A 24037-nucleotide genomic window follows, 5' to 3' on the forward strand; every position below is an offset into this window, starting at 1 on the left:
TGTAAGATCCTAAGATAGGCTTAATAAAATAGGGGGCTTCAATTTATGGTGTCTTTTATTAGAGCGAGCTTAGTATCTTCTAAAAACAAACAAAAACCATTCCATAAAATGTTAGTAGGATTCTTAAGTATATGTAGGTTTGCTAGACCCTGCAGTGCAATTAAAGGGGTGTACAAGTTAAACACATGGGCAGGCTGCTGTGTACTTAAACTTGCAGTCTTGCTTTCCCTGTCCTTCTGCTCTAGTACCACCTGTCCTCTGTATTGAAAAAGCTGTCTTAGCTTATTGATCCCCAAGTAAATGGCTGACAGGTATATTTAAAGGGCTGAATTATATATATATATATAAATAAAATTAATAAATTTACAGTTGTGCATCCTGTTCCTCCTGTAAGCTGCCCCTGCTATATGCATAGAGATTTCCCACCAGAAAACTTAGGAGTCTTGTTTAAACCAGCTGTATTTGATTCTGAAACTCTGACAGAATTGCATATACAACACTTCACTCTGCCTCCCTGCTTTTGATATTATGAGGAACAGAAGAATCTTCCCAATCCTGAAACAAACAAACCAACCAGCCTTTCCAGAAAAACACAGGCAAGTGGGTTTGCTGGAGAGGCAGTGCCTCACTTGCAGCATCACTGAGCAGCTGGATTTATGATAATGTGGTTTCCAAGGCTGATGGCAAAAGGCTGAGGACAGAACTATGCCAGGATACATAAAGCACTTTGGCAAACATTGAAGACAACTGAAGTGCAACTTCGGTGGGCCTTTCTCTTGGAGGGCTAGAGTAGCCAACTCAGCTGGACTGTTCCCCACATCCCTTTTCCTGCCATGAGAGAAATTCTTCATCTGGGCCTCATACAGTACTGATTGTCAGACCTCCTGCATACTTTCTTATGAAGAGAGTCACTGGAAAAATTAGAGAATCACTTTATTCCCACTTCTTCTAGCTCTTAATAATTTTGTTTAAGAAGGTTATTGATGTTTTCTGAAATTGGGAGTTTGTTCTCTTTTGAAACAGAGCCAAAACAGATAAGGAAGTGGCATAATAAATAAGATTCATGATACAATGTTTAATTTTACTTGTTGTACTAACAAACTTTACCATGGATATTTTTGTGTCTTGGTCCGGTGTTTCTCCCTCTGCTTTCTTAGCTCTTTTAATCTGGACTGACTTGAAATTAATAGAAGGCCCCATTGCTGACAAGTTTCCAAAAGTGAAATGTGTCCAATACAACTTTCTGTCAATAGCTGAGAAAAGCAGGCAGAAAATGTATGTGCATTACAGATTTAATGAGAGAATTATCTTCAGTTTGTCAGTTCTTCATCCAGAAAACACAGTGAATGACTTATATGTAGAAACACAGGTGTGTAGCACCATTTCATGGGTGTACCATCTGGCTTCCAGCTGCTGCTGTAAAAAAGTGTGGCTCTCCTGCAAAAATACATCGTCATATCTGAGAGCCCTGTACAGTGTCATAGTGTCTGTGTAGCACTAGGTACCTATGTTTAGGCACCTGAATGTGCTCTTGTTTATACAGGTATTAAAAAAAAAAGTATGTTGTAAGAATTTAGACAGTAGTAAGTGATTCAGTCTGGGTTTTTTTTCATTGCAGTTGATGCTAACACGTGGGCACAAGTTATTGCCTTGTACCCGACTTTAGTAGAATGTATCACCTGCTCATCCTCAGAAGTGTGCTCAGCTCTGAAAGAGGCACTGGTTCCCTTTAAGGACTTCATGCATCCACCAGCATCCAAGGTACAGAACGGAGAGTCTTGACCCCATAAAACTTCTTTTGTATTCTCGAAGGAAAAGAAGTATCCAGAAATGTTTGTTCCCAGGTGAAGTTTCTCTGAGGAAATCTCTTGTGACTAGTACTTTGGCAACCAGTGCTGACTGCCTTTTAACTGTACTAACAAGAGCTCAGTAATTCATGAGTACAGGCTGTATCTCAAAGGTTCCAGAGCGAGTAGCAGTGCAAACCTTTAATAAATTTAACTGAATAGTTGGAATCATTTATAATCTAATGTACTTGCTACAGTATCTTGAAGTGGTGATTGAAAAGTGGGCTTATGTACAGCTTGTTGTGTATGTGTTAATGATGTAATTAAAAATATTTCAATTCAGTCAAATTTATTAGGCTGGTGTTTTGCACCCTTTTTTTGAAGTACGAATTGTACTAAAATTTTATGCAAGATGGTACTGTAACATTCCATATATCTGTAACCAGCCTTTGTAAACAAAGGGAACTGATATACTTGTGTGTATAATAAATGGTACAGTTCTGTATAAAATAGTTGCATTTATTATTTAAATTCTTTTTAAAATATTGATAATGTTAAATGCTTGGAAATGTATTTATTATGAATAAGTTGTATGCTTGCATTTTTACTTACAGTTTGCCTTCTAAATTGCCAGATATGCTTATTCATATCTGACCACGTTGTTAGTTTTTGCTTAATTGAATGTATCTTCTCTGCGGCTATTGGACATCTAACATAGGGTCATACGACAAAAGATGGCAGCAAGCAGTCAGCAGTCTACTGATCTCAAACTTCAAAGTAGTTGACCTGAAGTAAGTTTGAATATGCAGAAATCCACTGTAGCACTTCAACACTACCATACCTCACTTCATATTAATTTGTTTCAAGATGTTTGTTCTACTTGACTCTTACCCATTTTTGTAGTTGCAGCCTTGCTTTAAAAAAAAAACACATATTTGAGGGCTGTTAGCCTTTTTTGACCTTATAGGCAAGTATCACAGTCTTTGAATCATGACCCAAGAAAGATGATATCAAATCTCTGAAATACTTGGCTGTAATATTTTGTTCGATAATCTTAAGTGCTTTGTTTTGTAATGTCTTTTCAACCCAAACAAATTGTTCTAATCTTTTAATTATAAACTGTCTGATTTGAAACCATGCAAAGTGTATTTTTGAAGATAGTTCTTTAGAAGTGCAGTAAAATTTGTCATTAAGTACATGTGAATTTATTTTACTTTCACATAATACACAATCAAAGCAAAACACTTTTAATACTATTGTTTTTAAAGTTTGTGACTTAGCACTTGAACTCTTAATAATTACGATTTCAATAATGTTTTACCTGTATTCACGTATTTTTAACCTGCGGTGTGAAAGCACAAAGGCCAAATGTAAAAAAAAAAAAAAAAAAAAAAAATAGACAGGTGCCTTTCTATGGATTTCAGAATTTCGGAGCTTACCTTTAGGTTTTTGTTCCTTAAAGTCTTTTGTAGATATTAAAAGAGATTATCATGTGTAAGAAATGGTATTATATCTGTTTGCTTTACGCTTTCCTGGCTAAAGGGACATTGAATGGTACATGTGCATAGATGTAGAAGTTGTAGGAGCTTCAAGTTGGAGGTGTGATGAAGTGGTCAGGGTTAGAAATACCCTGTGTGAATAATGTTACACAAGCATGGATTTGAATGGCGTGCCCCCATACGGCTTCAGTTTATGGTCCTTTTTAAAAGCTTTCTGTTCCAAAATACAGTAAATGTTAAAGAGTCTTCAAGGCTTTGCACATTTCTCTGTGACCAAAGTCCTATAGAACTTAATCGACAATCATGGGTAGTTTTTAGAGAACACACAGTTTACATTAAGGACACAAATGCTTCTCATTACTAGAATTTATGTCAAAACAGCTTATTTGGAGGAACACTTGCAGTATACTGCAGAACTGGGTCCCACATACAGATAACACCATTATCTGTACTCCGAAAGTGAAAACCTGGCAACTGTTCTCCTAATTAGTGGAAGATAAGTCAAGGTCTATGAGGTCATTAAAGAAACAAAGTGGAAGGCAGGAAAGAAGGGTATTAATTTGGTTTACAATATATCTTCTTAACCAGAATATCTGGACAGAGGTGTGCAGACCAAACTCTGAATGAGTTTGTTTCTAACAGTTTCTAATTGTTTTTTCAATAAATCTTCAGCTTCATCTGTATGTTAAAAAGGGGGTGTATAAGTCTTTCCTGACTCTAGAGCTTGGACTATTTTACCACCTATGCACATAAATCTTCAAAAGGTTTTTAAATCAACTGCCAGTGAGCTAACTTTCCTTCCTTTCCTTTTGATTACAAAATGAATAATACCTGTGCTGTCTGAGGCATGTTTTAGACATGCAAGCTGAGTTTGACCATATTCAAACTGCTTGCTTGTATAAATAGTTTGAGAACTAAAAACAAAGTTACTTAGTTTAGAAAAGAGGCTTTTCATTGACTAATTTTGCCTGTGAATAAGAATTATTCCCTTCACTGTGCCTTCTTGTCCGGCACTCAAGCATTTCTTCCAACTTGAAGCATCAGTTTCTTTTTTTTTCTACTTGTACCTTTTGCTAAATATTCTTAGGGCTGCTTTAATGCAAAGAGCACTTTTGAATATATGTTTCACATTTTTGCATGTTTCTAGCAGAGCAAATCTTGTTTCTGAAGAAATTTATTTAACTTTACCTATCAAGTAGACCCATGTCCAAGTAATTTTCAAGTGTGTAAGGTTGTTTAGTCATGAAAACTAAAACACCTGGGCATTTTCAGGATTGAAGTCTGCCTTGTGTCACTGAAATCAGCTAGAAAAGGGTTACAGCTGATCATATAGAAATATATAGCAGCTGGAAGTCAGAAAATAAGCGTTAATTGCTGATTGAATGTAACCACAATCAACCTTTTTTCTTCTCCCCAACTTTAAAGAAGATGTGGGTTGGGTATTCAAAGAGAAAATGCAAGGGTTTTACAAATTCTTAGAAGGTTCGTATCAAGAATTTTGATTACTTGGGAAAATTTGTATGTCTCAATGCCATGACCATTGCCTTAACGTACACAAGGATTTAAGATTACGTGGTAACTAATTAAGAAGAAGAAACAGATGCCTCAAGCTGGGAACATTATAAAGTCTTATTCTTACAAGTAACCTATGGTAGTTATTTGCTTGTTATCAGAGATGCTAATCTATCTGGACATCCATTTTGTTCCCTTGTACACGTGCCTGCTTCCCCGCCTGTTCTGTTGGTGAACCATGGAATGTTACTGGATATTAAGCTGCATGAAATACATGGCCACTGTTGGTTATTTACAAGGGCAAGTAGGGGTACCTCTGTGAAACTTCAGTAATTTGTCATTGTATTCTGCAGATGTTAGGCTTTGGGTTTTTTACTCACTGTGAGTTGTTTCTTCTTGCCAAACAGCAAACCTTCTCATAGCCAGCCTTGAACTCTTCAGGCAAGATATTTTTAGTGAGGTTAATGCCTTTCTTTTCCTCAGCACATGGCAAACACAAGTACTAGTTACCAATGTATTCCACAGGAATTCATTTAGAAGTTCAGGGTAGTACTGTTGTTGGGGGGGAAGCATATTTTCTTCTCATCTTTTTCTATACAGTTCAGTTTTGTGTCTTTCACTAGTTGTTCACCTCAAATTTGTAGCTTGCTGCTCATTTCCTATGTGGACAGGCATCTTCTACGAGCTTCAGCTTGAATCCTCCTGAATAAGGGGCAGCTCTACAAGTGAAAGAAGGAATTGTGCACAGTTGTATCGCGAATCATGCGCATTCTGACTGCAGAGCCTACTGCATGCCTGTAAGGCTGTTTAGAGTGGAGTATATCAGAAAGTTACAAATAAGGCACTTAGAATGCAGGTTCTGCTTAAATTGGGATCCAGAGTAGTGCACAGACGTGGTCTGCCTCTGTACATGTACGCAGTTTAATTTCTATCAGCAAAATACTGATAGAATATTTGTATGCCTTGAGAACAGCAACTTTTGGAAAAGTTAGTTGAACTTCTGCACAGGTGAAAAGAATTTACTGTTAAGACATTGGCTGATGATAACTTCCAGTAACTTTTTGTGCTTTAAAAATGTGGTAAATTTTAATGTATTGTACAGTGTTTCAGAAGCTGTGACTTAGCTTAATTCATGTTTCATTGTATGCAATGAAGGTTCTACTGCTTGACTTTACAAGGGGGGGAAAAAATGAACAGCACTCTCCCAAATGACCTGGCCTACCATGTCTAATTCTTAGGAATTTCCTTTGTCATATAGCCTCAGACTCTAGTAACTTAGAGTGTATTCATAATTCTTGGAAGTTAGTTTCAGATTACGTGATGGCAATGCTAGGATATTCCAGCTGTGTCCTTACATATAGCAGTAAGTTCTGCTGTCATCCTCTTTTCTTTTCCTGTTTGGTTGGGTTTTGAATTTAGTTCATGATAATGCAAGAAAAAAATTGGAATAATATCATATTGGAGTTGAGACAAAAGCATTCTTCTGTAGTACCTTTATATGCTGCTGTATTCACAACATTCTTCTCTCAGTGTTTTTGAAGTTTTACTTGTTCTGACAAAAGAATGTAGATCTACATATATAGTTCACTTTATATGCCTTGATACTCATATAAATTCAGTTGAGACCCTGCTTACTGTAACAAAATGTGAACTAGCAACTCTAATCTGAGCTCTTTTGTTTTCTCCTTCACCTTAAACAAATTTTAACATGCATTGTAAATTGTATGTACCATTTAGCCTTGTTCTTTATGTTGTCTATCTAGATGTAGCTATAAGAGAAGATCTGCAGAAATTCTAGTTTGTTTTTCTTGAAAATAGTAATTTGGAAATTTGCTATATGTGAAATAAACTATATAGGAATAAAAGAAGTAAAAATATTAACAATGTTTACAGTTAATAAAGTCATCTTCTACGATCATGTGGAATAAAAAGTAAACGCTTCATAATTCCTATTTTATTTAGGCATTGGGCCATGCAAATGATGAGGTCCATAAAGTTACATTTTTGTTTATGCAAGCAGTTAAGGCTCCTGTAGCAATTATTTATCCTGTATGACTGGGTATCTAGTGGAAGACAAACATTTACTGAGGAAGCAGAGTGAATTGTTACTGCTTGACACCTGTTTCAGCAATGAAAAAAAGCCTGACCGAAGCATGAATATCATCTGTCCGTTGAAAAGGGTATGTGCTATTCCTTTGGATTTTGAGACCGTTTTCAGTTGTTCCAAATGTAGCACTATAAAACTGTTTCTTTGAGGTTCCTTCATTTTACTCTTCAAATCAGGAGGACTTCGTGAGCTGTGCATGTAAGCAAGAATTCAGTCTAACCAAAGAGTTGCTTTTTTCTCCTTGATTTTTTTAAGCTAAATTTAGAGATCCATCTTCCATCATATTTTTTGTTTAGAGAGAAAGCAGTCAGTTACTGCTGAGTCATGAATGTTGCTTAAGCGCTACAGAACAGTCCTATGACGAGCTTTTACCACTAAGAAGTAATCTGGTAGACATTTTATTTTCTTTCTCTCTCTCCAAACTAGTTACTGTGTGGCTTAAGACAGGAATCTGATCATGGTGGGCATTTATCTGATCTCTTTAAGTGACTTAACTGTAAGCACTTGCTAACTTTTACTACATTATTAGTTACTGGTTTTTGCTAACTTTTACTACATTATTAGTTACTGGGTTTTGCTAACTTTTACTACATTATTAGTTACTGGTTTTCTATCTGATCGATTACTTTAAGACACTGTTTATTGAGGAATACTCAGATACATCAATGTTCGTTCTTTCTCCCTGGATTTTCCACCCTGATTTTCTGACAATACTTTTCTCTGTGTGCTTTTCTTCACATCTGAGTTTTGGGGGCAGACCCTATTTGCCTAGACAGTATTCTGCATATCAAGACAAGTACTAGCCCAATAGAAATTATGTAGAACTCTGTGTAGAACATAGATTTCATTTGGGGAGTAAATACTCTTTAGGGTTCACAGGTTTGTTTCAATTATAAATGTGTGTTTTGCAGTACTGATATAACCATATTACAGTTGCAGTATTACTTTCTTGAATGTTGGAAAGTGTATTAGACAAGGCTGCTTATTCCTTGTGAAGAAATACAGTAGAACTCAAAAATGTCTTTGCTTCTTACAGCCTTTAAGTTTCATTTAGTTGCAGATACAGAGATAATGATGACGGCAGGGATGTGCAAAGAAAGGATCTCCTTAGGTTTTGAACTACACAGAAGTCTTTTACCCCGAATGGTGAAATTGTATGAAAAGCAGAAAGAGGAAGCTGCTGCTAGATGAATATAAAAATGGTCAGGAAGAAGGAAGCTTTATATGGTAGGTGAAACTTAACAAACAGCTAAGTGAATAATACGAATCTTAAAGTTGAGTCAGAACTGCGTGATTGAGCAGTGGCTTTTTGTACATATAACGTGAACGGGCAGTATGTTACAGAAGAAAGTCTACAAGGGACATAACATAAAATAATTATTTCCTTTTTCTGTCCTTGGAAATCACTTAAGGATTAATATAGTAATTTTCCATTGTAGAAAACAGTTTTGAAAATGTGTGTTTTTTCATTCCAGTGGGGTCTTTTAGGTTTATTTTCACATCTACTGTTCATCAGAAACATTTGATTAAGAACTTGGCTGTTACTACTGAGCGTTACCAATGTAAAAAGCCAGGTTTTGAAGCAGCCTTGTTACAGGGAATGCTGAAAATTGGTTGTATATAGATGTGGTTGTTCTTTGGGAAACAATAATTAAAACTGCTTTACTAAAGCGGCAGTGTTTTATTAAAAATTTAACTTAAAAATAATTAACGAAAAAAGCAATGCAACTAAAATTAAAGGATCAGAACCTGAGGGATCTAAACTTGGGCTAATATAATGCAATACTCACGAGTTTCCAGGCTCTGTCCAAGAGCACAGCTCTGCTCCTGGAAAGGAACCTGATAAGCTGGCAGTAAAAAATTTTGAATATATGAGAATGGCTTTTCTCAAACAAATTTGCAATAGAAGTTATCATTTGCAGAAATGCCCCTCATTTCCAGGGATGCAGAACTTTCAGTAAATAAAATATTCTGTGTGCATTTTCTGTCCATCTATTTGGATCTTTCATTCTGTTATTGTTCTCTATGTCACCTTTCAACAGGGAAGGGGAGTATCATAAAACTTTATAGTCTGTGTACATGTGCATAGTATGTGTATGGTATTGTGAAGGAATCAGCTATGAAAATGTGGCTTTTGTGGTACCAATGAATAACATTTTTCTTACCCATTTAGCTTAGGGCAAGAGATTGTATCGCTTTAAGAATTCTGACAGATGTCTTCCAGTTTTGTCGATAAAATATTCTAAGATAATCTATAGTGCTCATTACGAGCCTGGCTTGGTACAAAAAACCTATCCTTTTTTAACGATTCGTGTTTGCACATGCAGGTTAGTTTCAGTATTTTCATCTCTGTAATCTTTAGGTAAAAATGCTTAGGTAGGGTTGTAAACTGTTGGAGGCCTCACTGATTCCTGCAGCTTCCTAAATAACTGCTACAAGGCTAACAGGATATGGACAGTTTTTCCTGGCTGCAGATTATGAATAAATTTAGTGAGTAAGGTCTGTGCAGTGTTTAGTTTATCTCAAGTCTCAGGAAAGAGCTTCTCAAACAGAGAGCCTCAGTAGGACCTGTGCGCACCAGCATATAAGCATGCTTTCTGGATAAGAATACTTTCCTCACATGAAGGTGGCATCACATTTTAAGAACTCATCAAATGTAAGTCTTGTTTCATAGCTGAGTTGTAGTGTTAAGATTTATGTCATTTGCAAAGCATCACTCTAATTTAGGACAGACAATGTTACACCCTCTAGGAACCAGCTGCTGGGATCGAGAATAACTACAACAGCAGCAAGTGAGGAAAAAAATCAGATGGTTTAAGACAACTTGTGTAAGAAAGATAGTGAAATTAAATATTCATGATTCTTAGGGTGGAGAGAGAACATCAGAATAAAAATTACTGGACTTCAAGAAGGCAGACCACAGAAAATTCATAGGTAAGATCTCACAGAAGGAAAGTCTGAGGTAAGAGAAGAACTGAGGAGATAACACAGTTCTTTGGAGATGGGAAGGTCATGACTGAAAGTATATCCCGGTGCAGGAGAAAGAGACCAACTGTAATAATAGACCAGTTCAGTTAAACAAGAAATTTCATTGACTTCGAACACAAGGAGGAGAGGCCTCTGGAAAGTGGAAATTCACATACCACTGAAGAACAGTGTTAACAGATAGGGATGAAAGTAGATGAGATACAACTGTCAACTGAAAGAGAATAAATACGTAAGTAGTGAAAGATTTGTGCTAACAGAAGTGCAGACTACTTTAAAAAAGATGGCTGTTGACACAAGTGATTGCATGTTTGGTTCAGATTTGCAGTTTGTGTTGAATTTTTTTGTTTGTTGTAGTTTGTTATAGATGACTGGTCCAAAAAGTCAAAAATAACTGCCAGTGTATTACTTGTACAATTGATACAAGTGATAAAGATTGAAGAAGCTTACCTAGAAAAAGGAGAATGGAACAAAAAATAGTTATATGTTGTCAAATCAACTGGACCTGAAGAATTTCTTCCTGATATTTAAAGAACTGATCTAAGGAACTTCAGCATTTTTAAGATCATCTTTGAAAATTAATGTAAAACAAGGAGTACCAGATGACTGAAAAAAGCAAAAAACATTGCTTTAACTTTTTTAAGGATAAAATGGAGAAGAAGATAGAAATTATAGCTCAACTGGCCTGACGTTAAGTCTTTTTTTCCTGACAAGTAAAAATTAAGATCTGCTATTGGCATCAGCAAGATATCCATGACATGCATAACAGCTGACAAGTATTTGCTATGATCAAGTCACATAAACCCAGTCTAATTTCTTTCTGTGAAAAAGTGACAGATCTTGTGAATGGGGATAAGAACTAGCTGCTAAATGTTTCACATGACTTTTTCATAAGTACCAATAAAAAACCAAGGAAACAAAGTCTACCCAAGCAGACAAGACCCTAAAAGCAAGTATTAATTGATCAGGGTTAGAATGTGCAGGTTGGGATTCTACGTGTAGCTTCTCTGAATACAATATAAGGATAAAAGACGGTACTTACTAAATCAGTAGCAAATTGACAGATGTATTACAAGTATGTTACAAAACAGGATTGTAACTCCACATCTCAACTGGCGAAATGGTTTCCCAAAAACCAGGATGCAGTTCATCAAGATGACTGTAAGATGCTGCTGTTAAGCAGCAGCTAGATTTTTTCATTTAATTTTGCCAGGTTTCTTGAATAGGAGACTTGAATTTCAAAAGTTTTGATGGTTTTCCTTAGAAAATTGCTCCAGTGTTAAGGTTGCTGTCAGTGCAAACAGCTGTCATTAACACCATCAAGAACTAGATCTGAAAACGTGTTTTGCAACAGTTTCTGATAATAGAAATATAAACCAAGCTTTAATGTCTTCTAAGTAATTAAAAATTAAATTTTTATATAAACTTTTGCAACTGATACATTTCTGCTCATAATCCATAATTTGCTATTATAACATTTAATCTATACAATGATCGTGTAGTTGTCTTTATCTGGTCAAAACTTTATTTAAAAAAATAAATCTGCATTTTTCAGTTGTGCATCAAACACCTGGTCTCGGCTCACACTGTTGTAAAAGATTTCTTCAAATAATGTGTGTTGTTTTTAAAGAAATAAGGTGTGTATTAAAGATAGGATGGAATTCTTGTGATAAAAATAGTACTGAGTAGTATTACCAACAAAACAGGGTTTTGTGTTGCATTGTGGAATGCATCAAATAGAAGAACTACAATGCATTAGTTACTATCCACTTTCCCAATTCAGAATGTAATAGTCCTTGTGTCCTATCAGTTAGAGAGTAACATGCTAAAAAACCTGATCCATTTCTGAGTTTATTTAAGTATGTGTCTTGATTATGAAACAGATCTGATAAAAAGGATAAGATAGCTATGTGTTTACTGTACTAACTGCAGCATTTTGTTAGCAAGAGATGAGAGTATTCATTGCTCAAATTTACTTTGTAACCTGTGTTTAGAGAAGTTCTCAGATAAGCTTATTTTTAAAATCAGTATGATATGCTTTCCACTCCATATTAACACATTTTTTCCCATTGGTGATCCAGAGAATTTCTTAAGGAGTCTCATTTGTCAGAAGTGTAATCCTCTTTTCACCTGAAGCATGTTCCTTACGGAAGGGATGAGTTAAGTACAGGTACCACCTTTTTCTTCAATCAAAAATACTGCAGTGCTGAAACATACTCAAAGGCCTCAGCCCATACTGCCTGTCAGTCTAATGCTGTTGAGGGGTTTTTGGTCTGTTTTGTTTTCAGAAGGGATTGCCAACAGATAAATAAGAAAGAAAATCCCTTGCAAGTCAGGTATCTGTTTGGCATCTTCACAGTTTTATTATTGAAGACCCTGACCTTCAGACTGGAATCAGAACTGCTGCTCTCTGTGTACAGAATATCTGCCTTATACTTGGCAGAAGTCTCCATGACCAGTGGTTTTTCCAAGTTGACAACCTCAAGACTGTAGAGGCTCATGTAGATGAGAGACTTCAAAACTTGAAAATTGACATTGTCTGGTCTGGTTTTTTTTGAATAACCATTTCTTACTTGGAAATAATACTGAAGTTGCCAAGGAATTGCTTATGTTTCTGGCGTCCATGCCAGAAGACTCTCACTTCTTTCCCCCATCACATCACAGACTAATGCCTGGTCATGAGGGCAGGGACTGAGAGGCTCCACAGAGAAATGGCAGCCAAAACTGGATTGCCACCGACAGAGGACCTTTAAAAAGCACAGAGAGTAGTCTGGTTTTGATCAGCCTCTCTCATGAGAAAACGTGGAAGGTGACAGGATAGTACTGCTGATGTGTGTGGACAAAGAACTGGTTTCTGGAGTACATCACAACTAATACTTGCAGATCCACTTACTGAACATCTGTTCGTGCCTCAGAGCTTGGTGGTGTAGCACAACGTGGTACTACTACCTTACCTCTAAAATGAGCCCCAGAGTCTGCACATAGTACTACCCTAGAACAAATGAGGAAAGATAATTTTTTTTGAAAGACTGATTTAAATTAAATACTTTCTCTCAAAATATTAAATCAGTAACCTCTATTATAGCTGTATGCGCTATAATCTCTTAAAATCTCGGGGTTGGGGGAGGGGGGAAGAAAAAGGCAGCTATGTGATGCCAAAGTCTTAAAGAGAATGCACTGAATTGATGAATGGAGTTGCACGAAACCCTTCCTCTTTATAAAGTAAGAATCAGGAAGCAAGTCTTTGAAGTGCTAAACCACAGTCTGACAGCTATAGCTGCTGCTTGGAGTTCAGTTTAACTTTAACTAGCTCAATTTAAACAACTAGTTCTAACTTGGAAACAGATTGGGAATGGCAAAAGCTTGTGGGTTTTTTCCCCTTCCATTCATAGATCTGTGAAGGTAAAAATCTACTGTCTCTAAAAGCTGAAGGTAGTGCCAGCTAGAAACAAATCAGTTCTATCCTCTTTATTAACAAGATGTATTTCATGCATGTGTCCTGTAGATTTAAAACAGATCAATCTAAGAACTATTTTGAATGCCATTTTTCATATTATTCTACTTTGCCTCCAGATAGGGCTCTATGCAAAACCAATGAAGTGTTAAATAATCAAGAAAAAATGTACTCAACCATTTTCTGATAAAATAAAATGTAACCATTTAGCATCTAATAAGCTGTAGAATTAAGTATATAAGATGTATTCCCTAGTTATAAAAGGTTGCCAGTCTTAGTGCAATGACTATATTTAATTGCAAACAAACATTTAATTAATTGCTAATGAAATAATAAAACCCAGTATTTTAGGAGAGATAAATACAGGCGCAAAATAAGGCTTAAAGCATAGTTCTCAGCTTATTTAAATCATTATTAAAAACAAGTCACCTTTGACAGAAACCGTTCATCCTTTGATCATACTTAATGACAGGCAGTATGGAGCATTTGCTTGGAGAGGCACAAGTTGGATTCCTCTTGGGTAACTGAAATTTTGAGGTCTGCTCTGAGATTAGCTGTCCTGGCTTTTGTTTGTAGTCAGGGAAGACAAATAGGCCTACCAGGGGATCGGTTCCATCCTAAAGGAGGTCACCTCAGTCGCTATGTGGAAGTGCCGGTTCCTGCTTCAGGAGCATAGGACGACTAGTTCAGGCTTGGGCATCTGGTGTTTTGTGGTGGGTGGGGTGTTTTTCAGATTACTTCAGATTCATCTTCTCCATTTTGAGATGTCTCAGTCAGTGGCTCAGCCAGCTACAGTACATGCAACTGACTTTGCTATCGTAATGTGTTTATGATGCTATAGGGTTTCTTTGAGCTCCCCTAAGAGCATTTCCTTTGCGTTTTTTTGTTTGCTTTTGGGGTTTTTTACATGTCCTTTGCAGGGGCCTACTATGAGGCTTGGCTGGGTTTTTTTCTTCCCCCCCCCCCCCCCCCCCCCCCGCTATCGAGATTGTATTCAAGTTTTCATTTGTTGTATCCTGCCTCTGCAAGGGACAACGTGCTATGACTTCCTTGTACTCATAGCATTGGTTTATATACTTAGATGAAGACTTAAGAGCTCAACATTCACTGTCAGTGTAGAAGGCAGAGCTCTTTTTGAACCTTACATTCTCCTTGCTACTGACCTGCCTTGGTTTTTCACGGGTTTCCCAATTTGCATGAGTACATGACATTATTGTCTTCATGAACTCAGTAAACTGAACTAAAAATTTCCAGTCCTGCTACAGTTTTGTACATTCATCAGATAATTGTTCTGTTTGGTTTTTTTATAATAGCATTTAACTGCTGCTTTCTACGCAGTTGTTTCAGGTCCGCAAGATTACAGTTGCTTCTGATACCTATAACTTAGTGCCTGAATGCTTATTTCTGTCATTTGAATTTCTCATGTCTGAGGAAAAAGAGAAACCATTTGCTAGGAAGCTTGACTTCTTTGAAAGTCAAGTTGTACATTCACACTCTCAGTAAGCACAGCTTGAGTTACTGAAGGTAACCAAGGGTGGCACCAGTCCTCAAAATCTTTCAGAACTGTGCATTACAGGGTATGGGACAGCGTGAGGGAATCAACAAGGCTCCAACAAACATTAGGCTCTGGAAGCTTGCGGGTTAGTACTTGCATCCATCTGCAGCCATGCATAATTTCTAACCTTTTAGTTCCTTTTTCCTTGCTTTCCAGGGTCTACTTTAACAGCTTCTTGGACTTCTAGTTTTTAGACAAATGCAAATCTAAAAAGAAAATATCAGTGTAGATGTTTTGATTTGCTATATAATAAATTGTGATGTATGTTGAATACCTGCCATTAGTTTCAGTGACATAACAATTTAAAAATAACAATTTCTGCCTGTACAGGAAAGACTACAAAATGTTTCAAGTAATAAACTTACCAAACTTCCAAGAGGAAGCAGTATTCTACTGTTATTTATCTGCCTGTTCTTATAAGTAATTAAATTTATCTCAATTATGTGGTTTAAATTTACACTTTACTTTCTCCCAGAAGTGCTGATTTTCCTCACATAGAAATTGCAAATTCCTTGTCTGAGAAACTAAATGTACTCGTGATGTTAAGATGGATTTCAGTCTAAGTAATGGATATAAAAGAGACCTTAATTGAGGAAAACAAGTCATTGAGACATGAAATGTGTAAAAGTTGCTTTACATTATATAGTTGAAATAGCTTTAGAATGGAAGGGAGCACACTGGAAGAAAAAAAACGGTAAAAATTAACTTCGAATTAGCTAAAAAGTTCAATACTCTGACTAAGAATTATTTTTTTCACTATCAGTACTTTTTTGTAATATAGTCATAGTTTAAATGTCTGAAAAAAAAATGATAGGAAAAAGGGTGTGAAAATATCTAGCTTTTGCTTTTTTTATTATTATTTTATTAAACACTTGAACTTTCCTGATTTTAGATTGTGTTTTTTTTCTCAGAATTGAGTTTTTATGTGTACACCAAATTAACTGAGCAGGAATGGAGCATACATTGCCTTGGTGCATCCATCTCACTGTAATACTTTTGCCTCTCCTGAGCTGACCTCAAAAAGCAGAACAATTAAGTCTTACTGTCCCTATGAGAAATAGTATTACACAGCTTTACTGAGGAAAACAGGAATTGAAAGTGGCCTGAAGGAGGTCAATCAGTCCCTTCCAGAACCAGTTACAAAGTTACTGGATGCTTCCATTTTCTCAGCTGTAGAATGTCAGTCAGTATCAAGAACATACCTAGTTTAAGCATACAGAAACTCTTGGCATGTTTCCTCTGACAGAATGTCACTGGTTTAAATGTCTTTTAAACAAGCAATCAGTGATCTAATTCCCCCTTGGTGCCTAATATAGGTAGCAACTTTAAAAGCAGGAAGCTGCACAATCATGAAGTAGTTTGATCTTTGGTCTTTTCTTTAAGGTGGCAATGGTTTAGCTGCTTTCTAGCCTGACTTTCTCAACTATACATTTGTTGCAAGTTGTTAACTAAAGGCATTGCATTTTATTCTGAACCGATGTTGTAGATTGTAGCATTGGAGCTTCCAGTGCAAAGCTGTGTTTCATTTAAGGTCTGGCTGCAAGGTGGGTTATTGCCTTATTCTGCATCACTGATGTTAATAGTCTTTGCAACCTGAATTATACTTCTTTTTTTTTTTTAAACTCTTGCAGCCTAATTCCCCTTGTGTATTGATAGCTGTTTTTTCAATAGATTTTTTTCATAAGATGTGTTAGTGGTGAAGGCCAAAACGAATGGTAAAAATGTTAGTAACTTTTGTAGAGGTTCAGAGTCTTTGAGGTCAGTTTCTGGCGTGCAGTGATCGCCCTGGGGTCTATCTCCATTTAGAAATATAAGAGCTTCCAAGTTTTCTAATTGTATTTAAAAAAAAAAGCTTTAGAGTGCAATCCTGATTTATTTTAAAAGTTAAAGCCCAGAGCCCCCTTTGCCTAGCGGTAAGGAGACGCGTTAGCTCTGCCGCGGGACCCCGAGCCCGGCCGCGGTGTCCCGCCTTCGCCCGGAGACCGTCGCGTTGCACCAGCACCAGAGCTGCTGCGAGTTGCCTCTCTACTCCTGTGACTAAAAACCACACGTAACCAGCAAGTACAACATTTTAGTGCCACCCTGCAGCTTTCCGCGCCTTCTTCGGCCCGGCCGGCCGCGGCTCCGGGGCGGCGGAACCTGCCCTGCCCCGCCACCCACAGCCTTGCAGGGCCAGAAAGCCCGGCCCTGGCGGTGCGCTTCTCTCAGAGCGCGATTCTAGTGAAAAAGCCCCAGTGTGAGGGCGCCTGCTCCCCCTCAGCCCGCCTACACTTCCCGTGGGCCCCGCTCCAGCCGCGGCGTTTCCCGCGGCTGTTGGGGAGTCCCGGATCGAGAGCGGGAGATTCTCCCCCTCCCGGCATCCCCCCGGACAAGCGTAACACCCTCCTGCGCAGTCCGGCGGGAGTCGAAGGGAGAGCCGCAGCGCTCTGGCGCAGCGCTTCTCTCTGAATAGTGCCCTCCCGCCGTCCCGCGCCATCTTGAATACTAGCTGGGGGCAGCGTTCCCCCTCCCTCTTCAAGATGGCGCCGGCCGGTTGAGTGACATGTCCAGTCACGTGGGCAGCGGATGAGCCCCTCTCTCCCCCCGCCTTAAATGATCTCTATGGTTCAGCCGGACACACAGGCGGCAGCGGCGGCGAGGGACGGAGCCGCGGCGGGAGCGGGGCCGCAGCGCCCGCCCGTCGCCTTCTTTGTCTGCGGCCTCGGCAAGGCGAGCGCTTCCCCCTCCCCGACCCTCCGGGTATCCTCGCCCGAGGTCTCGGCTCCTTCCTCCCCGCCGGGAGGGGGGGTGGGGGCTTCCCGCCGGGGCGGGGGTTATCCCCCGGCCCCTTCGCCCCGGCCGGCAGCACGACGCGTCCTCGGGCGAGCGGGGCTGGGTCCGGAACGCCCCGGCCCATCGCCTCCGCTTTCTCCGGGGAGCGGGCGGACCGGCCTGCCGGGGCCCGGCGGGTGGGGGCGGCGGGAGGTCAGCGGCGGGCTGGCGGCGGCTGCCTCTCCGCCCGCGCCCCCTTCCCCCGCGGGCTGCCCGCGGCCGGCGCTGGCGGGGCCGCCGTGCTGCAGGGAGGGGCGGCGCGGCAGGTCCTGTGCGGCCGCGGCTCCTGCGGAGGGTGGGCGAGGGGGGCGGCTGAAGCGGGCTGGGGGGGGTCGGTGTGTGTGTGTATGTGTGTGTGTGTGTGTGTTGATGGGGGAGGGTGGGGGGGGTCTGTCTGCTCTGTTTCTTTTTCCCCCCACCCCGTTTCTCTCCTTTCTTCCCTCCCTCCCTCCTTCCCCTCCCGCCCCATCCGCTATAGGCTTGCGGAACGGTGGCTGTTTGAAATTAAACATGATCTTTACTGTACCAGCTGGGGTCTGTAATGTATCTGATAAATGAAGCTCTTCGCGTCGGTTTCAGGTCATGCAAGGAAAAGAGCAAAGCTGGGGAGGGAGCTGGGCGGGGTTTCCCTTTGCTTTTCACAGTCAGGCGAGAGGAGTCTGGTTGATGTCTGCAGCAGATAAAGGAGACAAGAGGATCATCAAAAGACCCCAGAGCCCTTTTATCTTTCTGCTGTTTTTCCCTCTGATTTCATTTATCGTTGCCGTGTTGTCTGTCTACTTGTTTGCCCCCTTCAGAGGGGTCGGGTGCACCAGGGCCCTGGCTGAGGTAGTAGTTTGTGCTGTTGGTCGGGTTGTGACATTGCCCGCTGTGGAGATAACTGCGCAAGCTACTGCCTTGCTAGTGCTGGTGATGATCAGCTGCAGATGAAGACAATGACAATGGGAATCCCCTTTGTTTTCCTGGGATTGCATGCTGCTGAGGTGGCAACAATTCCTTCTCCTCCTACTTCTGCAGAAGGAGTCTAGCCTTGGCCACTGCGATGAGTAGTGGGGTTCGACCCCGTCACTAGAATGCTGCTTCTTTCGCAGAGCTGGATGAAAAACCGTTAGTTTCACACTGTTTGGAGGGCATCTGAATTTGGGCTGAAGAGCAAGTGTCTGCATTTCTTCTCTTGCTTAGACCTTATTATTCACATGGCATCCTTGAAAGAGGTGGATTTTCTATTTTGTGAAGACAGAAGGACTTGTATTTTCTGTGTTTTGAATATGCAAAACTTGTATGTGTGATATTAAGTGCTTTTGTTTGAACGGTAAAAAAATCCCGAATATATAACAAAAGTGAAAATATGTAATTACCGCTTCCTTATGCTGATACGATGGTCTTTTTACAATACAGTTGACTTAATTGTACTGCTTGGTGCTAACAGTTTTTTTAGGTGAACTGAGATACCTTTCCTGTATATTTTGACTTATTGTGAAAAGCAAACCCATGAATCTGCTACTGTGAATTAATTAAAATTGCTGGTATATTTATGGTGATGGCTAAGGATATCTTTTTGATACTAATTTTAGTGTGTTGATCACTTATTACAATGGCTTAAACTTGGAAAATATTAAAACATTTACAATAAATGTGCATAACTGTCTCTTACATTTTTAAAAATGAGAGTTAATTTTTCAGTCTTTGTGAGACCTAACTATGAACAGGTCATGGTTAATCTTGAGTTCATAGTGGAAGTTAAAGCTCTAGCTAAACATTTGAAAATAAGTTGGTGCCTTAGTACTGCTTCTAATTCACAGTTCTAATGTATTTATAATATTCAGAAGAGTTGGGCAAGGTTATAGATACTTAACTTTGCCTCTGTTCTTTAATTGTTTGAACTCATTTTATTTAGAATACAGGCAAAGGCTGCTCTTGCACATCTGCTGAATGTAAAGTGCCTTGTAGAACATAGGGAACATCGTTATTTGCTGACAGGTTTAATCTGATGATACTTCATTTCTGCCCTGTGCAATGCGTTAATCTGGTAATTCAAGCCCGGTCATAAACTAAACTTTTTAAAAGCTAAGTATTGTCACGCTCACTAATGAACTAATACGTTAAGTGTTCTTACTAGTAGGTTTTCTTTGAAGTGAAATAGCGATCATTGTTGTTGACTGTCCACAAATTTAAAACATACCCTGGCTTTTTTCCCCCCACCTTAATTGGAATGGGCAAAAAAGAATAACATAGCTGCCTGCTCTTCACATCCTAATGAACAGCACATCTCAGATAGAGCCCTTTGAGGTCTGATCTGGAAGTTAGGGTGGTATTTTCACCACCTACCTTTAGGCATCTATTTTAGCTGGCTAATCCACTAGTCCCTCTCTCTTCAGTGGAGAAGGCAGTGATCGATCCCTGATGTAAGTCACATTTTCAAGTGCCTTTAGCATTATTTGATCTGAAGTATCCTTTCAAGGGGCTTGTCTCTCTGTGTTGATTGTAAGGGAGGTAAAGGCGCTTCAGCTAAGCTAAGTGTCTCTAGGTGGGTGGTGTGAAATAGTCCTCCCTGTGGCTTTCCCTTCTTATGCTCAGGCAACTTGGGAAGAACTAGAACTTAACTTGCTTTGTAGCTTTTCGGGTTTGAGGGAGAGAATCAATGGGAGAAAATTATGTTCAAGCATACTACCATTAAACACTAACTTGTTTATCTCCTGTGTAAAAGACCTCCCTTAAACTTCGCTTGCCACCTGAACAATCAGTTCTTTGTGCTCTGGATGGTGACTTCAGAGTTCAGGAGAATGTTAAGAATCTGTGCTAAAATAAGATAGTGCTACTGAAATAATGCAGGTAGGAGGACTAGCGAGATACATAATGGATGAGGTGGTTTGTCCTCATGTCCTCTTAATGTCTCAGTTGCATATTGCTCAGTGTAAGGTTTTAGGTGCGTATGTGTGAATTATTTCCTTGAGGAGTTGCATTCAAGATGCTTGGCTTTGATTTAGGGTTATCCATGCATTTCTTTGTTCAGAACCCTTCTCAGTCTTGCATTTGAAGTATCGAAATTAGTCAAGTTCCATGCTTAGCATTGTCCTAGTCTCAGTCCTTCCTGCTTTCACTGTCCAGCTTGCATAGCTTGCTTATATGAGGAAGGCTGTGACATCGTGCTTTGAGGCAAAAAGGTTCTTCAGTGGAATGGAAAGCCTTATCTCAGTGATATTGTAAAAGTCAAAGTTGGTGTTTCTGAAAATACTGTGAAAACCTCAAATGGAAAGAGTAGCTCATATCTTGCAAATTCAGTGACCCTTTATTGTGATTTGATGAATTGGTTTGGAAAGAAAAATTGCATCATGCCAATTAAGAAACTGTACTGCTGGCACATTATTGTCTATGGCATTGTCTCTTGCTGAATTTTTTTCCCCCTTTATTCTTTAGACGTTTCACTCAGTCAAGCTTCTTGTGTGAATTTGTTATAGAAGCATTAAAATAGGCACATGGCTGAGTTGATGGAATTTCTGTGCAAAGTTATTTAGTTTATAGTATCCCTATTGTGTATTGTTTGCTGTGCTGGGTGAGAAAGTACTGCAAGAAATATTCCTCTAGCTTTTCTGAGCACTTCTTTTGACTCATGGAATAATAAAAATGCATTGAGATTCTCAGCATAGTCAATTAAGCTTTAGATGCTCTTATTCCCTGGTTTGATGTCTTTTTGCGCTATTGTCTTACCTATTTTGTGAAGAACAGTCACCAGCTGCTCACCCCTCCAGCTACTGCCTGTCAGTGCTGCTTCTAAAGATACTGGCATGCATCAACCTAAAATCTTAGATTCAAGATAGTCGCTTCCCTGCAGGGTGCGGTTGCCCTCTCTGTCACCAAGGAGAGTGCCGTGTTCCCATGCTAGCAGAATTGGTATTTGAGAACTTGTCTTCACTGAGGGCTGGCTTGGTGGTTCTACTTTAATAGATCCTGAGCCACGCACATAATGAGCGAGACCTCCTACTTACACTGGGAAGCAGCTTAAGACAGTAAGAGGAAATGCCAGTTTCTAGAGAATTATGTCTATAAATACATAAGTACTTACTTAAAATACATCAATGCGTCTAACAAGTTATATGTGCGGCTTTTCATTGGATGCATTATTTCCTCTGTAAGAATGAGTACTAAATTAACATAAGGAAATGCTTACACTAGTAATTATAAATGAAAGTGGACCACATTCTTTGAAGCTTATTTGCATCTTCCACTGTTACTCAATGAAATGATGGAAATTGGTTCTAGAACATTGCTTCTAGAGGCAGTAATATATTTATTTTATTCTATTTTATTTTTCATGGTATATGCCTCTGGAGAGATTCTTTCTGAAGCAGGAGTGTCATTCAAAAAAAAAGTGTGAATGTTTGGGAAATTGTCTTCAATAGCCAGAATCTAGTTATCTAGCATGCCTTGAATATTGGTCTTCTAATATATATTTGGATCATAATCTATACAGATTTATAAACTATAAGAAAGTACTCAATCTTTTGAGCTGAGCAAGTTGAGTTTCTCGCTGAGACTCTTTTAGCCTCTGAGCTGCATTAAGGTACAGGCTTCATGAATTTCTGTCAAAAAAGAACACATGTCCTGCCACTGAAAGTGTTAAAGGTGGGGAAGGACTGAAGAAATACAACAAAAAATGTTACCTTTACTGGGGATTTAGTGGAACAGCCGAAGTGAAAGGCTCACATTTAATGGGAAGGGGCTAGGTTGTGCCCTTGGATGTGGACAGTGCTACGTGACAGTGAAAGCTGCTGTGTTTGGTCTGGGAAGCGAGTCTAAAGACTGCATGTGAACTTCTGTTTCTCTCCTTGGCCAAGACTTTACCTGCAGAAAGGGGGCTCCCACCTGGCCTTCCAGCTTCTCTTCCCAAGTTTGCTTATTTTTGCTGTCTTTCCATTTTCTTTGTACCTAAATTTCTCACTCTTGCCCTGTTAATTTGTGTACCCTGCTTGCCTCTGCAACCCAGGCAAAACTGCCTGTATCTTTGCAGTTAATAGCATGGGAAGTTTGCCTGCCTGTTTATGCTTTTGGTGAAGTTTGTGGTGGCTGCAGCAAAGAACTGTCTTGGTGCCTCAGATTAACTACATCCAGAACTTAGTGATGTGAATGCGTATACAAATGGAAAAAAATCCAGTCTTGCAACTTCTTTCATAAATGTTGAAAGTCTCTTCTTTTTCTAGGCCAGCTAAGAAAGTAACGGTGTGATGTCTGGTTATCAGATCCCTTCCTGGTCCCTGATCACCTTAGTCCTTCTTTCCACCCTCTCTACAGTAACTTTTGAAGCCAAAAACTGTCTTCAGCCACTTGAAAGACAGTTGAAGTTTTAAAAGAAAATTATGTTCTTCTGACTTCCGTGAAAATAGGTTTAAGTGTCTCATCACCAAAGTACTGTGATATTTCCCAATTCTGCCTTTCACTTGAAGAGAACTGAGAGTGTGCCTCATGCTGTTCTGAGGGGTGCTTTTTCTGCCCTCCATTTCATCCTCTGCAAGAAGTGAGGATATTGCCTTGTGTGTGTCTTAAGCCTTTTCCCACAAAAATGATATGAAGGAATTGGTGCGAAAATGCTGGTGTTGAATAAGGCAAGGTCATACTTATCCTACGTTCTGTGTGGAGGTTTGTGTGTGTTGGAAGAGAGGATAGTTTTGCTGTTGGTTAATGTTAGGAGGGGCTGTTCAAGTGGAAGCCCAGTGACCCAGTATTACCTGTGGTACATGTTCTTGGAAGGGTATGTTTCTTTGATGCCAAGACTTTTGACCAGAAAGGCAAGAGCATCCTTTGTATGCCATCTGCAAAGAAAAACAGTAGGTGTGGAAGCAAAGAAAACGGTATGGTGACAGACTTCCAGCTGCTTTGAAATCTACTTTTTAATCTGGTTGCTGGTTTATCTGGTCAAAATTGCGGGTGGAGGGGATTGCTGAGGTTTTGTGTTTCAGGCTGAAGCTTAGTTTTCAAGTTTTCAGTCTAAAATGCGTCTTGTTCGCTCCCAGACTTTGTACACGATGCTCTTAAAGGGGAAGTTGGTCCAGCTGAGGAGCTTCTAGAAGGAAGCTTCTGGAAAACTAAAATAAACTTAAAAATTGCACAGTTTAATTATCATTAAAAGCTTTGGTTATGATAGTGAGTTACATTTCAGTATTTGAAGTGTGAAGTGGTGCCTCTTTTCTTATGTTGGTGGAACTGAAAGGTCTATCACTCTTGTCCAGTAAAGTGATACTTGAGATGAATTGTGTTTCTGTGGAATACCATGGGTTTCATCAGGTAGTGGTGATGCAGCTGCTAGAGACGCACGTCTCGTGCAGTGGCAAG

At 39.4% G+C, this 24037-nt stretch overlaps 1 protein-coding gene across 2 annotated transcripts in view; it reads left to right on the top strand.

Moving 5' to 3' along the window:
• Positions 1-19247, top strand: part of MON2 (MON2 homolog, regulator of endosome-to-Golgi trafficking) — an 89414-nt gene extending 70167 nt beyond the window's left edge. For both annotated transcript variants that reach the window (XM_080390712.1, XM_080390713.1), the window contains one exon: positions 1619-19247. In XM_080390712.1, coding sequence (XP_080246838.1) covers positions 1619-1782 — 164 coding nt within the window. In that variant the 3' untranslated portion in view covers positions 1783-19247. The remainder of the gene's footprint in view (positions 1-1618) is intronic.
• Positions 19248-24037: the final 4790 nt, after the last annotated feature.

Source organism: Falco punctatus, assembly GCF_963210335.1.
Source record: "Falco punctatus genome assembly, chromosome: 6".
Lineage (NCBI taxonomy): Eukaryota > Metazoa > Chordata > Aves > Falconiformes > Falconidae > Falco > Falco punctatus.